General features: G+C 43.1%; 2 protein-coding genes across 21 annotated transcripts in view; one reads left to right on the top strand and one right to left on the bottom strand.

Moving 5' to 3' along the window:
* The window catches only part of LOC143829484 (uncharacterized), a 48281-nt gene extending 43632 nt beyond the window's left edge, over positions 1-4649 (top strand). For 7 of the 10 annotated variants that reach the window (XM_077320467.1, XM_077320468.1, XM_077320469.1 and 4 more), the window contains one exon: positions 1218-2558. In XM_077320467.1, the coding sequence (XP_077176582.1) occupies positions 1240-2373 (1134 nt within the window). In that variant the 5' untranslated portion in view covers positions 1218-1239 and the 3' untranslated portion in view covers positions 2374-2558. Of the gene's footprint in view, positions 1-917; positions 2559-3774 lie in introns of those variants that run through there. The other 3 variants (XR_013228166.1, XR_013228165.1, XM_077320465.1) reach the window with 2 other exon arrangements.
* Positions 1-16358, bottom strand: part of SEMA5B (semaphorin 5B) — a 473766-nt gene that overhangs the window by 109952 nt on the left and 347456 nt on the right. For all 11 annotated transcript variants that reach the window (XM_077320463.1, XM_077320455.1, XM_077320456.1 and 8 more), the window contains 2 exons: positions 16029-16242; positions 8146-8431 (listed from right to left, as the gene is read on the bottom strand). In XM_077320463.1, coding sequence (XP_077176578.1) covers positions 8146-8431; positions 16029-16242 — 500 coding nt within the window. The remainder of the gene's footprint in view (positions 1-8145; positions 8432-16028; positions 16243-16358) is intronic.

Raw genomic sequence — 16358 nt, 5'->3', positions numbered from 1 at the left:
GTGCCAAATGATGAAAAGCAGTGTTTTACAGACTCAACGACTGTCCTTTTTAAGATCAGCAATAACTGCTCTCAATGGCCACTAAAACACCTTTGCAGCTGTACCAGAAATTCTTCAATTTCAGGACTCTTCTTTATGTTCTCTTATATAAACCTTTCGGTAGTTCTTGTTGCTATGCAGATACGCTCCACAGTTTGATTTTGAAAGTGGCAAGTAGGGATGGGTTGAATTACAGATTCCCAAACAAAGGAGATGTCACGTGAAGTTTCTGGAGTGTACAGAATGCGTTAGAGGCATCAAATTTGTGACGGATCTCACTGGGATGTCACATTCAGATTAGACTTGGGTGGCCTGAATAACAGAGACCCAAACAAGGTTACAAACATACAAACAAGGGGCCTTCTGGAAAGAGGCACATTGGAGGGGCTTCCTGAGTGGCCTCCAGTCACTCAAAATGAAGTAAAATCACTTATTAATCAGCTAAAGGGAGGCAAGGCCCCGGGGCTGGATGGGATCCCCCCTGAACTTCTAAAGAATAATGAGGAATGGTGGAGCCCAATATTAGCAACTCTTTTTACATCTATTAATTCCTCAGGTCATATTCCCAGTAGTTGGCTGACAGCAGTGGTTGTACCTTTATATAAGACTCGCAAACGAAGTGACCCAGCAAACTATCGCCCTATCAGCTTATTGAGTATTACCAGTAAATTATATGCCAAACACCTACTAGAGAACCTCTCGAGTTGGAGCGAGCAGGAAGGGCTGATAGGGCCCGAACAAGCTGGCTTCAGAGAAGGTGCCTCCACTATCGATCACTGCTTGACTATCCAACACTTAGCAGAAAAATACACCTCTGCAAAATCTGTTCTCTACGCTGTATTTGTTGATTTTAAAGCGGCCTTTGATTCCATCTCTAGATCTCGCCTCTGGAAGAAATTGGAGAACACCTCTATTGACAGACGCCTTCTTGCCCTTATTAAATTATTATACCAGGGTACAACAATAAGGGTCAGATGCAGTAACCAAGGCCACCTTACCAATCCCATTAATGTTACTAAAGGAGTTAGACAAGGCTGCATCTTAGCTCCTACTTTGTTTAATATTTACATTAATGGTATAATTAACTCATTCCAGGACAAGGAATTTCATCCCCCTAGTTTAGCCCATCGTCCAATTCCTATTCTCCTTTATGCTGATGACGTAGTTTTACTTTCCAGAACTGCAGTAGGACTCAAAAGAATGCTAAGGAGGCTTAGCAGTTACTGTAAAGAAGAACAACTACAAGTAAACTACAAAAAAACAAAGGTCATGATTTTCGGCAAGAGGACCAAACCAAAAATTTGGAAACTAGACAACTGTAAAATTGAAGAAGTTCACAGATTCAAGTACCTGGGAATTGTAGTACAATCTTCATGTGCTAGGACTGCGCACTGTCAATATGCTGCTGAGCAAGCCCAAAGATTGGCTAACAACATTCTCAAATTCTATCGAACCAAGGGTAAATACTTTGTACCAGCAGCCCTAGAGCTCTACAAAGCCAAGACACTTTCTCAGCTGCTTTATGGCTCCTTCTCAGGAACCCCAACATCTAGTGTTATGTTACTGGAAAGGGTGCAGTCAATATTTCTAAGGAAGATCATCCAGCTCCCTAAGTGCGTATCAAATGCTAGAGTGAGATTGGAAACAGGTATGCAAAGTGTGGAAGACAAGATCTATGTGTCATCGATCCTATATTGGCTGAAGCTAACCTATGACCCAAAGCGATTGTCTGCCTTGATCTTAAGAGACAACTTTCAGCCAATTTGGCTAAAAACTGTGAAATGCAAATTATCACAGCTTGGCTTTATGGAACAACAGCTAGCCTTCATACAGCAAGATCAAGCTAAATCCATAATTAAACAAAGGGTCAAGGACATCAGCCGGCAAAGGGATCTAGCCAAAACACCAGAATTTCTGTGTCCAGATAGGATCCGATACACGCTTGTTCCAGCTCCATACCTGTCAGACCTAGAACTTATCACCCATAGAAGGGCCTTTGCCCAAGCAAGATGCTCAACTCTACCCACTGCCGTGCTGGAGGGGCGCTACCAAAAGAAACCCCTTGCTCAGAGACTCTGTCCCTGTGCCAGCGGATCGATAGAGTCAGATGAACATGTGTTTCTGTTCTGCCCCATTTATGACACTATCAGACGCACCTTTATCCAGCCAATTCTGAACACTTACCTGAGATCTTCCACAAAGGAGAAAATCAAGGTACTGCTTCAAGACGCAGATAAGCAAACAACTCTCTGCACAGCTAAATTTTGCACCGCCGCCATGAAATTGCGTACTCGGTATATGGATCAAAAAATTATTTATGATCCAACCTTATAAGTACAAAGCCATTTTTTTTTAAACTGGTAACTTAAAGTATGTTTTAAATACTGACTATGATGTCAGACTTTTAACATTTTTATAGTATTGGCAGTTTTCCTGCTTTTTGGATTGTCTTGGTTTTAACTGCATGTATTTGGGTTTTGGTCTGAATGACCGTGAATAAATATTGATTGATTGATTGATTGATTGCCTTCTGGAAAGTGTTTTTCACTTTCCGCCTTGGCTTGGGAGCCACCCACAGAGCAGGTGGCTGTAGTGCACTGTTGGACAGGGCAGGGACACTCTATGACCCACCTACACAGTAGGTGGCTAACTGAATGGGCAACTCTTCCTCTACAGACAAGACAACTATAGTGCTCTACCCAGGTCTAGGATTCATCTGCATGGTAGGGGGCTTACTCTCCAAGCCCACCCTCCCTCCATGAACAGATAATGTTACTGCAGGGCAGGGCCAAACCTTCTGTCCTGCACAGTGCCCAGGAGCCATCCACATGGTTGCAGGTGGCTGCATGCTCATGGGTCCACCATCCCTCCCCACAGAAAATGAGTGAAGGGCATGGCAAACACTCCCGGCCTGCCTGGAGGTACAAATGACAGGGGTAGCTGGTGGCCATGAATTGCAAGGGGAGGTGGCTCAGGGCCCAAACAGAGTAAAGAGCCAAAAAGGGAAAAGAAGGGAAACAGAAAGAACACTCAAACTCAAGGGTGAGACCCTGTGGAAAGAGTCTGGCCAGACAGCAGTGGAAATTACCTTGACAGTGAGACCAGTGAGACCCTTTTCTGTAGTGCATTCTCACAAAGGCCAATGTTATTATGCCAATAAAGATATTTGACTTTGACTTTGAAAAGCCAATGCTCAAATCCAGGGGAAAGGGAGAGAGAGAGGGATGCATGGCACTCTCTGCAACCAGTGGTGTGGGTACCAGCAGTGTGGACAAAAGGGGATTAATGTGGGAGAAGACATGGCCTTGGCTGGGGAAAGCAGTCATGAAAAAAAAAAGACAAGTTACCCTGGGAACTTGGACTCCACTTGCCTACTGTTGTTATCTTATTATGTTCAGTGCAGGGTAGCCCATCAATAGGAGACTGATCTTCAGGAAAGCCAACATCTACTCTGGCTGGGTCCAGGTAAGAGCTGTAGGGACTGGGGATGTCTCTCAGGTGAGAGAACTCACACTCATTCAGCAGGGCAGGAAAGGAGATCAATGGCTATGCTACCAAGGTCTCACCATATGACATTATTGCACTCTCAGTACTCAACTGGTGGACTCACAGAACTCCATGAAGTACTTGAAACTCCCAATTTGCAAACAGAACTGGGAATTCTGGATCACCTATCTCTCATAGGGCCAAGCATACTGCTACATCATCCCCCCTTCTCCTTCTACTCCTCTCCAGCTTCTTCCACCTGCTGTTACCTTTGACTGCATCCACAGATCTGGAACCTACACACCTCGTGACAGAAGTTACACTTCCACTGAAGGAGCTATGCATTATGGAGAGCAATCCTACCCTTGATGCAACAGTCACACATGCTGGCCAGTTTGTACTAATCACTGAGGAGATACAACTTTGGTCAACCAGTCTGCCAAGGCCCTGATCCATGGAAGAACTGATGTCCCCTTAGAGCCCAGCTGCATCACAGAATCCAGCATCTGGCCATTTGTGTACAGAGTATATCAGTAGTGTCCTGGAATGGCTTTAGGACACATTACACCTGAGAGAGAGTCAGCCAGTCATTGGAGCTGATGCCAAGCTTTACCATGTGGGATGGTCACAGAGGAGAGCACAACCTGTACCAGAATCCTTTGCTTCACCAAATGCAAAATCATGGCATACATGGAGTTCCACCATGTTGCAAAACCCTGGATGAACCCGTGTTCCTGCTCCTCCGCTCCGTCTCTCTTGCAGAAGGTATGTAGCCCTGATGCTGCACAAGAAATGCCCAGCCAGGTACCTGCAGTTTCTCAGAAGAGCCCTAATCTCAAGCATGGTGGCATCCCATCCCCCTTTAGCAGTGTTTCCCAGAACAAGGACATCGCTCACCACCAGGTGTATGTGCTAGGCAAATGAGGCATGCACATGTTATGTTATTATGTGCATGCTGAATGTTACCTCTTGCATACCAATCCAGCCAGAATTTGGCATGAATTCTGGCTTGTCATGTAGTTAATTAATGTTTATATTTTAGAAGAAGAAGAAGAGTTGGTTCTTATATGCCGCTTTTCTCTACCCAAAGGAGTCTCAAAGCGGCTTCCAGTCGCCTTTTCCTCTCCTCACAACAGACACCCTGCGAGGTGGGTGAGGCTGAGAGAGCCCTGATATCACTGCTCAGTCAGAACACCTTTATCAGGTCACCCAGCTGGCTGCATGTGTGTGTGTGAGGGGGGGGGGGGGCGCAGAATTGAACCTGGCATGCCAGATTAGAAGTTTGCACTCCTAACCACTACACTGGCTCTCAAATTTGGTGGCTCTCAAATTTGGTGTAATAATTTGGTAAACATTTATTGGATCATATGACCATATATCTGCCCCACCCCTGAATGGTCAATGATGGGCCTGGAGGGGGTGTGAAAGGGAGGGGCCCTGGGTGGCTGTGTGCACAGCAATGCTTCACAATCATATTCTACACAATCACACTACTTCTGGGGTTTCTTGAAGCCTGAAGAATGTTTCAGAGGTTGCTCAACAGCAAAAAAGTTGAGAAAGGCTGCCTTAGATGATTACTGAATAGCTTTACTGATAAAAATTTAAAACACAGTCTGCCTACTAAACACTGATGTTAGACTTTATGGAGCATGATTGTCACTCATAATCTCCACATGCAGAGATAAGAAAGAACAACATAAGGAACATCGTTTGGTGCAGTGGGGCATAGCAACCAGGTATGCCACAGCCTTGAAATATACAGAAGAATTTGTTGGCTTAGCAAATGTGCAAGAGATTCACAGACTGAGATCTGCTTCAGACAGTTCTAGAAAGACATCCAGATGTTATAAGCTATATCCTTGACAGCAAGGGGCAAATCACATGTAACATTAAAATAGCTGATATCTTTAAATACTAGAGAATGTGGGCACAGGAAGTCCTCATATTACTTTGATTTTTTGGAATAAAACTTTTGGTAAAGAGACAGGGAAAACAGAGGTTAGGGGAACAACTGACAAAGAATATATAAAAACCTTTGCATGAGCGGTAGACTCTTTAGATTGGGAAGCTTTCCAGTGCTGGGTCAGACAAGTGACTGTACAGCTCTTTCCCACCAAGGCTCTGGAGATTCCCTAGACTTTTTGCACCCACAGGGCCACCTAGTGGCACATACGAAGTGGCTTTATACTGGATCAGACCATTGGTCCATCAGTCAGCATTGTCTACTGAAACAGACTGAGGACTTTTGCAGCTACTTTAGCATTTTTAATGAGAGATGCCAGGATTAAACCTAGGACCCTCTGCATGCCAAGGAGTTGTTCTGTCACTGAGCCATAGTCCCATGAACTAAATGTGCACAATTTTGTTCTATGTTCTAGTCAATATAGGACTCTCTCCAAAACAATCATTTTTTAAAACCATTATATAATTATGCTTGTTACTGCTCCCTGAATCCAAATCAAGCTGAGGAAAGTTCATCCATCTTTAATTTTAGCATTATAAGAACCAACTGTCTGTTGCCAGTTTCTGTGTTCTGCCATAGGTTAAGCCATGAGCTGTTATACTGTGAGCAGTTTTTAAGATAATTACTAATTTTAAGAAATCCTCTTCTCCACAAGTGTCTAATACAGATGATTAAAGTAGGAAGATTGCATAATCTGGCGTCTAGACAGCACTGGCCTGTGCGGTAACTAATCAGATTTTCTTCTCTTAGTTCATAATTCAGCAGAAGCCCCAAAGATAATTCATTCTCTGCTAATATACAGATTTTGAGACCAATCCTCTGTGATTAATATCCTAACCCTTGGCACATTTGCTCAAGAGTTAAGGAGCAAATTACATGTTGCACATATAATAAAGTCTATTCTCTCAAATGCTGGCAGGGGCTCATGGGAATTGAAGTCCATGGACATCTGGAGGGCTGCAGTGTGACTACCCCTGGTCTAAACAGTCATTGTCTTCTTTTAATGAAAAACCTCAGGATATTGCAATTTTGAGAAGAGAACGAAGTGCTTAATCAACTTTTTCTGGCTAGTTTTTATGCAAAATCACACCCAGCAGTTTTTGTTCCCATAGGAGTATAGTGGTATACTTTGTAAATATGCACCTGGTGTAAAACAATTTAGTGAAGTAAGACTGAGTGGATAAACACTTGGTAAGAAAAGGATTAAGCACTCTGCTTTTCCAGTATATTATTCTTCTGCTCGACTCCCTAACATTGCTATTCATCTGCAGAAACCTGGGTTGAAATTTAATTAGTCTTTTTTTTTTTTTGGTTTCCATTGAGAATGAGATCAATGGAACTTATACAAAGTGTGAATAGGACATGCTGAATTTTAGATTTTTAAAACCAACACAGTTACACACATACCCAAGGACAGACTGAAGGAAAGCCAGCTTGGTGTAGTGGTTAGGAGTGCAGACTTCTAATCTGGCATGCCGGGTTTGATTCTGCACTCCCCCAGATGCAGCCAGCTGGGTGACCTTGGGTTCACCACATTACTGATAAAACTGTTCTGACTGAGCAGTGATATCAGGGCTCTCTCGGCTTCACCTACCTCACAGGGTGTCTGTTGTGGAGAGAGGAAAGGGAAGGCGACTGTAAGCTACTTTGAGACTCCTTCGTATAGAGAAAAGCAGCATATAAGAACCAACTATTCTTCTTCTGCTCCTGCTCCCCCCCCCCCGGGACTTCCCATCATACCACATCTGGGCCCCAGCCATACTACTACTATTTGTCCCATGAAAGCTTGTTCGCCAACCCAAGCCGAAGGGCAATCCAGCCCCCAGAATTCTGTATCTCTTGTTCTGTCATCTTATCAGCCTTGGACTAAAATACTGTGATAGGATCATACAGGATATAATCTCAGAATAATCATTCGCCCTTGGCTCCAACTGCTTAGGCACACCAAAATGTCTTCTCTGGGATCACTGAACATGTGCTAATGTTAATATTGTGAACTGAATGGGTGATCATTCCAGCTCAAAAACAAAAGCAGAGTGAACCAAGAGCTACAGAACTGTTTTGCTTTCTAATTATTAGGCTTCACTTATCTAATTTTAGATTTACAATTAATCAGTTTATAACTTTTTTTTCACTTACTGCAAGTTAAACACTGGATGAAGCCATTCTTTAAGGTCTGGGGGACGATTACAAGCATTTTAGATCATCTCTTTATTATCTCTTTAGACTGAAATCTGCCTTCTGTGCAAAAGACAGCTGAGAGGACAAAAGGGGCAACAATACTATGTGTTTCCAGTAGGAATCCCTCTTCTCTTATCCCCTAGAAATGTTATAACTAGTATCTAATGGATGAGGACTTTCATATTAGTTCTAAATCATAGAATAGAATCATAGAATCATAGAGTTGGAAAGGACCTCCTGGGCCATCTAGTCCACCATTCTTAGTGATCAAGAACATGCATAAAAGCAGCACAAATCCTTCTCTGTCTCAGAGTTCATGTTTTCCCACAGAATAGTGAAATAGTATTCTGCCTCACTGAAATGCAGGGCCAGACATACCTTTTCCTGTAGAAATGTATTTTGAAACATTATTAGCAAAAAAAAACAGGTATGAATTAGAAGGAAAAAAATGGGGAGCAACAAACCCACAAACTCACACATTGGTAGTGAACACTCCATAGATCAAATCTTGCTCAGGAAGATAAAAAGTGCTCTGCAGTTCGTTGTAGTAAAAAGGAATTTCCCCAGAGCGTGAGCAATTCAGGCGAGCCTTCATGAATGTTGTCCATGTGTCCTCCAACAAAAATCTTCCCCCAATGTCATTTTTGCAAACTCTTGCCACACGAGAATAGACTGTTTTCCCACAGTCGTGCTCAACAGCATTCTCACGGAAAAAGAAGTAAGTGAACAAACCAATGTCATAGGCAGCGATGAAATTGGGCTCTGGAGAGAAATTAAGTCATAAAACACAGTGAGATTTACATAGCAGGGGGGGAAAAGTGAGATTTACAGTGGATGTCGGGCCAGAGGTTCACGAGACATTGGAAGATGGGAAACAGGAATATGAGTCTCTTCACAGCATCTCAGAAAGAGTGGCACATTATGGGTTAGTTCACTTGTGCATATTCATCCACTGATGGCTTTGGCATCAAGGGGGTGTCTACTACACACCATTACACACAAAAGAATTCAGTTGAGTCCATTGCAATCCTAGGCAAAAGTCCAATCCCAATTTATAGGTTTAAACAAGAGTAATTTGCACAGGATTGCACTGTAAATTAGTTTACATACATGTAAGAACTGGCCCTATGAAACAAACAGGCAGTAGTGGGGCATTCCTCACATACTACATAACTGGGTTTTAAAACAAAAGCCTTGTCTACAAATGAAGAATCACAGGACCGGATGTGCCCCATATTAAAAGAAAAACAAGCCTTGACATCTATTTGTCTTTTGGGTGGGGGGAAATCTTTTTTTTTAACATAGGCAGTACAGAGTAATGGGATCCCTTGCCTGCAGTCTGAAATGGTGTACAATCCACCTTCTCTGCTACTCATACAAACCAGGCAATAGTCAGATCCACAGCAGTTTTCAAAAAATGACACATTTAGGCCTCCTTCCCATCTGTTAGGGTGTTCTCCCACAAACTTGCTGGGGATGGCTGAACAGAGCTAAACCCCTGGCTTTGAGTAATAATAATAATACTGGACTATGCTGGTTTTTTGGGCAGTGTGTGCTACTCAGGAAAAGCAAACTGCAGGTGTAGTGCTTTCTCCGCAGTGGAAAAAAACAGAAGCAGAAATATGTAATTAGCACATGGTAGTTTGCTACTGATAATTCGTAATAAAATGTTTTGAAATGCTGCTGCTTCTGGGTTCTGGCTGACTCTTTCACTGCCTACTTCCTTCATCGTGCTCTGCTGCTGGGGCTATGTGGGTGTGTTTGTATGTTTGTACATACATGTCCACTGGAGAGAGAACTCGCAGACCACACAGGCAGCTGCTTTAGGGCAGGTGTACAGACCAAGGCAAGCAGAGAAAGGGAAGCGTGCAGGTGGAATGCCAGTGGCGGTTGTACTGAATGATGATACAGGGATGATACATTAAATCTCGTGGAGTTATGAAGGGCTCTGTTACTCTGCAGGGAGCAGGATCCTTCAAGGTTTAAGAGGAATTTCTTGCAAAGAAGCCAACACGAAATGTGAGAGCCGGTGGAAGAAACAACACATTAAGTGACTCAATATTATTTTTCAGTCAACAAACTGATTAGTTCACCAGGCAATGAGCTCAAACAGGACAGTTAATCAAAACAAGAACCAACCAACACTTTCCTCTTCTCCTAAGTAATTTTGTAAAATTCCTTGACTTAACGGAATAGTAAAATATACCTCTCTCTCTCTCTCTTTCATACACACACACATTCACTGTGGCATTAACAGTATTGCAGCAATGTACATTAGCATATCTGTACCAAAGCAATTTTTAAAAAGCTGTTCTGACTGAGCAGTAATATCAGGGCTCTCTCAGCCTCACCCATCTCACAGGGTGTGTGTTGTGGGGAGAGGAAAGGGAAGGCGACTGTAAGCCGCTTTGAGACTCCTTCGGGAAGAGAAAAGCAGCATATAAGAACCAACTCTTCTTCTAAAATCTTGCTTTATTCACTCTGCTAGAATAATTTGCTGCCATGTGGCTATTACTATAAGACTTCTTAATTGTGTGTGAACCATTTTGCTATGTTTATAATACATGCTTAAATATGTCTGTAACTCTGTGTATTTTAAGTGGGCTGTTCCTATGCACACAAACCATGTGCTAAATTAAAAAGAGGGAGAGCAAAGAAGAAAGGAGACTCTACCAATGATAGAGCCCCCTTAGACTCCTAAGCTGGTCCCAAATGAAGGTGGCACATAAAGCTTCTGCTGCTGCATATCACTCACCACTGACTGATGCTGGCAGCTGCAAACAGAACATAGGCTGGGCCAATAGTGGCAGGTGGATTCCACTGGCTGAGCAGGCAGTGAGTCAAGGTGTACACTTGTACTGAGTTCCATTCTCATTCTCCGTGGTTGCTCTGGGGGCCAAAGGAGCCTCAGCCCATACCCAATTACCTCAACCCACCTGGGGCAAAAAAAGAGGCTTCCCCTTTCCTCAGTGAGACCATAAAAGATGTGGAGAGTGGGAACTGAGCACAGAGAAAGCACAATCTTTGGAGCTTAGTCTGAAGCCCATAATACAGAAATGGATGGAGTCTGAAGATACTGGCTGGAGCATCAGGCTTAGGAAAGAGGTTTAGCCCTCAACCTGCCCTGTGCTATAAATCTGGTCCTCCCTGTCTGAGAGGAGAAGGGACTGCCACTTCCTCACCCCTTGGGCAGGCATTTGGCTAAGGATGTTATAACAAGGGCAGTATCAAAGCTTTTGTTTGGGGGGGGGGGCTTCTTCTTTTATTTATCAACAGCAGGGTAAGTTTAGAGAGTTCTGGAAGTGGCATCAAGGCCTCGGTTTTCATAGAATGGACTGCAGACAAATCTTGCTGAATTTAATTGGACTATTTTGGGGAAAGTGCTTTAAGAACTATAGCTTTCAGGTGTCCAATCTGACACTCTGAACAGCTCTATAGCAAACAGAAAAGACAACACTGAAGTAGGCTGAAAACAACAGGACATTAATTAGTACCTTTATAGCTCCCATTTAAAATGACTAGACAAGGGAAAAGCTGTCTTTTGTAGCTCAAACGTAAGGAATGACAGATAACACACTTAAACTCTTTGAGCTGAATCCAGATTAACGTTTCCCCATTCCCAACTCAGGCTGCACGTGCGATGACTAGTATGCATGTACTAGAACCAATGAACTTTTGGATTCAGAGAATGGTACAGGTGGAAGAAGCCCCTACTCCACTCACACTATAGTTAACACTAGAATCATGCTCTGCAGCACTTGAAACATAAATTTCCTGGAGCTGCCATGTGGCAGCAAGGATCCAAATCAAGTTGGAAGATCCTGGCCCCACTCATGGGCAAATGGCTCATGAATTTGGCCCTGACAGCACATTATATTTACAATGCAACAACTGCACTGCATTCTGTTACTTTGGGGCTGAATTCAAGGGGCTGGTTTGGTCTGCAAAACCTGTGGATCCTATGTGGCTTAGGACCGATTTATATATACAAATTAATCATCCAATGGACTGAAACAGAAGTGATACCTTGATGATATAAAATGGCCAGCACAGATTAAACAAAATAGACAATGTCTCTACATTATATCATACACAATTTGAGAGGGGGTAATTTAAATGTCCCCCTTCAAGGATCGCTGCCTTGTTGTGGCAAGGGGGCTTGCGTAGTTCAGTGAAGCTATGAGCTATGCCGTGCAGGGCCACCCAAGACGGACAGGTCATAGCTGAGAGCTCTGACAAAAGGTGATCCACTGGAGAAGGCAATGGCAAACCACTCCAGTATCTTTGCCATGAAAACTCTATGGACAGTTCCAATAGGTATAACGATATGACGCTGGAAGATGAGCCCCTCAGGTCGGAAGGTGTCCAATATGCTACTGGGGATGAGCAGACGGCTAGTACGAGTAGCGCCAGAATGAATGAAGCGGCTGGGCCAAAGCCGAAAGGACGCTCAGTTGTGGAAGTAACTGGTGGCGAAAAGACAGTCCGATGCTGTAAAGATTTTTATTCCATAGGAACCTGGAACGTCAGATCCATGAATCAAGGCAAGCTGGACGTGGTTAAACAAGAAATGAGAAGACTGAACATCGACATTTTAGGAATCAGTGAACTAAAATGGACAGGAATGGGTGAATTTAATTCAGATGACCATCAGGTATACTACTGTGGACAAGAATCTCGCAGAAGAAATGGAGTAGCCTTCATAATCAATAAGAGAGTAGGAAAAGCAGTCTTGGGATACAATCCCCAAAATGACAGAATGATCTCAGTTCGAATCCAAGGCAAACCATTCAACATCACAGTGATCCAGGTCTACGCCCCAACCACTGCTGCTGAAGAGGATGAAGTTGATCAGTTCTATGAAGCCCTACAACACCTTCTAGAAGCAACGCCCAAAAATGATGTGCTTATCATCATGGGGGATTGGAATGCTAAAGTAGGAAGCCAAAAGATAACCGGGATAACAGGCAAGTTTGGCCTTGGAGTACAAAATGAAGCAGGGCACAGGCTGGTAGAATTTTGTCAAGAGAATACAATGGTCATAGCAAACACTCTTTTCCAGCAACCCAAGAGACGACTCTACACATGGACATCACCAGACGGTCAACACAGAAATCAGATTGACTATGTGCTCTGCAGCCAAAGATGGAAAAGTTCTATCCAGTCAATAAAAACAAGACCAGGAGCTGATTGTGGTTCAGATCATGAGCTTCTTGTTGCAAAATTTAGGCTCAAATTGAAGAAAGTAGGGAAAAGCACTAGGCCACTCAGGTATGAACTAAATCATATCCCTGACGAATACACAGTGGAGGTGACAAATAGATTTAAGGAATTAGATCTGATAGACAGAGTGCCTGAAGAACTATGGACGGAGGTTCGCAACATTGTACAAGAGGTAGCAACTAAAACCATCCCAAAGAAAAAGAAATGCAAGAAATCAAAATGGCTGTCTGAGGAAGCTTTACAAATAGCTAAGGAGAGAAGGGAAGTGAAAGGCAAGGGAGAAAGAGAAAGATACACCCAATTGAATGCAGATTTCCAGAGAAAAGCTAGAAGAGATAAGAATGCCTTCTTAAATGAACAGTGCAAACAAATAGAAGAAAACAATAGAATGGGGAGGACCAGAGATCTTTTCAAGAAAATTGGAGATATGAAGAGAACGTTTCATGCAAAGATGGGTATGATAAGGGACCAAAATGGTAGGGACCTCACAGAAGCAGAAGAGATCAAACAAAGGTGGCAAAATTATACAGAAGAACTATACAAGAGCGAGCTTAACATCCCTGATGACCACAATGGGGTAGTTACTGACCTGGAGCCAGACATCCTGGAATGTGAAGTCAAATGGGCCTTAGGAAGTCTGAGCAACAATAAAGCTAGTGGTAGTGACAGCATTCCAGTTGAACTATTCAAAATCTTAAAGGACGATGCAGTAAAAGTGCTACACTCAATATGCCAGCAAATTTGGAAAACTCAACAATGGCCACGGGATTGGAAAAGGTCAGTTTACATTCCAATCCCAAAGAAGGGCAATGCCAAAGAATGTTCAAACTACCGCACCATCGCACTAATTTCTCATGCTAGCAAAGTTATGCTCAAAATCCTACAAGCTAGGCTCCAGCAATATGTGGACCGAGAACTTCCAGAAGTACAGGCAGGATTTCGAAGAGGCAGAGGAACTAGAGATCAAATTGCCAACATACGCTGGATCATGGAGAAAGCTAGGGAGTACCAGAAGAACGTCTACTTCTGCTTCATTGACTATGCTAAAGCCTTTGATTGTGTGGAACACAACAAATTGTGGCAAGTTCTTAAAGAGATGGGAATACCAGAGCATCTTATTTGTCTCTTGAGAAATTTATATGCAGGTCAAGAAGCAACAGTGAGAACTGAACATGGAATCACTGACTGGTTCAAAATTGAGAAAGGAGTTCGGCAAGGCTGTATACTGTCGCCTTGCCTATTTAACTTGTATGCAGAGCACATCATGAGAAATGCGGGATTAGAGGAGTCACAAATTGGGATCAAGATTGCAGGGAGAAATATCAACAACCTCAGATATGCAGATGATACCACTCTAATGGCAGAAAGTGAAGAGGAACTAAAGAGCCTGTTGATGCGGGTGAAGGAGGAGAGTGCAAAAGTTGGCTTGAAACTCAACATCAAGAAAACAAAGATCATGGCATCCGGCCCTCTCAATTCATGGCAAATAGAAGGGGAAGAAATGGAGATAGTGACAGATTTTATTTTCTTGGGCTCCAAGATCACTGCAGATGGGGACTGCAGCAAAGAAATTAAAAGACGCTTGCTCCTGGGGAGGAAAGCTATGGCAAATCTAGACAGCATCCTAAAAAGCAGAGACATCACCCTGCCAACAAAAGTGCGTTTAGTCAAGGCTATGGTCTTCCCAGTTGCAATGTATGGCTGCGAAAGTTGGACCATAAGGAAGGCCGAGCGTCAAAGAATTGAGGCTTTTGAACTCTGGTGCTGGAGAAGACTCTTGCGAGTCCCTTGGACTGCAAGGCGAACAAACCAGTCAGTCCTAGAGGAGATCAGCCCTGACTGCTCTTTAGAAGGCCAGATCCTGAAGATGAAACTGAAATATTTTGGCCACCTCATGAGAAGGAAGGACTCCCTGGAGAAGAGCCTAATGCTGGGAGAGATCGAGGGCAAAAGAAGAAGGGGACGACATAGAATGAGGTGGATGGATGGAGTCACTGAAGCAGTAGGTGCAAACTTAAATGGACTCCGGGGAATGGTAGAGGACAGGAAGGCCTGGAGGATCATTGTCCATGGGGTCGCGATGGGTCGGACACGACTTCGCACATAACAACAACAACAAAATTTAAATGTGTGCTATTCATTAAGTATGTATATGCATCTGTCAATCATCCATTAGCGGTTACTTCATGACCTTTAGGATCATTTGTTTGGCTGAATGCTTAGTCTAATTTTCCCCTCCAAAGACTGGGTATATTACAGCTATCTTGAAAATTCAAATAAAAGGTAAATGCTAGCTGCATAATGGGAGGTGAGGGAAGTGAGAATTTAAATAGGAACATTAAAAGTCATCCTTGTTCTAGCTGCTTCTGATCCAAGGGGAAAACTTTATTTCAGTGGGTGTGCTACTTTTTCCTAGGGAAGAAACTAATTTCTCTAAAGAGCTCATGACAAGAGGACTGTTTGCAGGACTGAATTATCACATGGCTATACTATGGTAGTGCAACAGGCAAACACTAGAAATGGGTCAACCATTCTCTTTCCCTGCCTGCCTACTGAAGGCTATGACAATCTGGCTCCATTAGATAAGACTAAGAGGGAGACAGGGAGGCAAAGAACTGTTGGATCATGATGTTATTAGGGTGGGAGGAATACAGGTCTAACATACTATGCTGAACATATGATTCATCATGACACCGAAAACATAAAAAATAGTTTCCATGCTATCATAAGAATCTTAATATCAATTTAATTGTCAACCCAAGCACAACATCAAGAATATATGGCTAATAGTGCCTTGAAATGTAATGTAATTGTAGTCCATACAGCTTTTAAAGGAATAGGAGAATCCGACCATTAAGCTAAAAAGGAACAGAGTTGTTCCCAATAAACATACCGCAAAATGAACTAAATACATTCTGGGTCTTTACTGTGAGAACTGACAGACAAGAGAGATTTGACCAATAATCACCGAAGCAGATAAATTACCCACTTCATTGCTTACATCTCCTTAGTGTCCCACTCACTATTGCAACAAACCCTTCTCCCATATCCTGTCAGATCTCCATTATGAAGCAAGGGCAGTTGCCTAAGACTGCTTGGTCAGTGTCGGCACTCTCATTTCTTAGAGCATTCTTACCATTAAGCCACTTGGAGTTGTATTGTGCTGTCCTAAGAGGTGGGACATTTCCAAGACTGCGGTAAATAGCAGGATCCCGTCCAGAGAAATCAATGACAGTGGCAGCATATAGCTCTCCCTGTGATGTGATCACGGCTGTTGAATTGTGCCGAGGGTCATAGGGGCAGCGAGCCACCCCATTTATTTTCTCAATTATTTTGCTGAGATTTCCCACCTGCATTTAAAAGGCAGTGAAGGAACAAAAAGGGAGACAGTAAAGACAATTGTTTGATACACAACACACTTGGCCAAGAAATAAATTTGTGCATGATGTAACATCCCTACATGCAT

Source organism: Paroedura picta, chromosome 2 (assembly GCF_049243985.1).
Source record: "Paroedura picta isolate Pp20150507F chromosome 2, Ppicta_v3.0, whole genome shotgun sequence".
Classification (NCBI taxonomy): Eukaryota; Metazoa; Chordata; class Lepidosauria; order Squamata; family Gekkonidae; genus Paroedura; species Paroedura picta.
The sequence above is the reverse complement of the archived record's forward strand: the minus strand, read 5'-3'. Positions and strand labels throughout refer to the sequence as shown.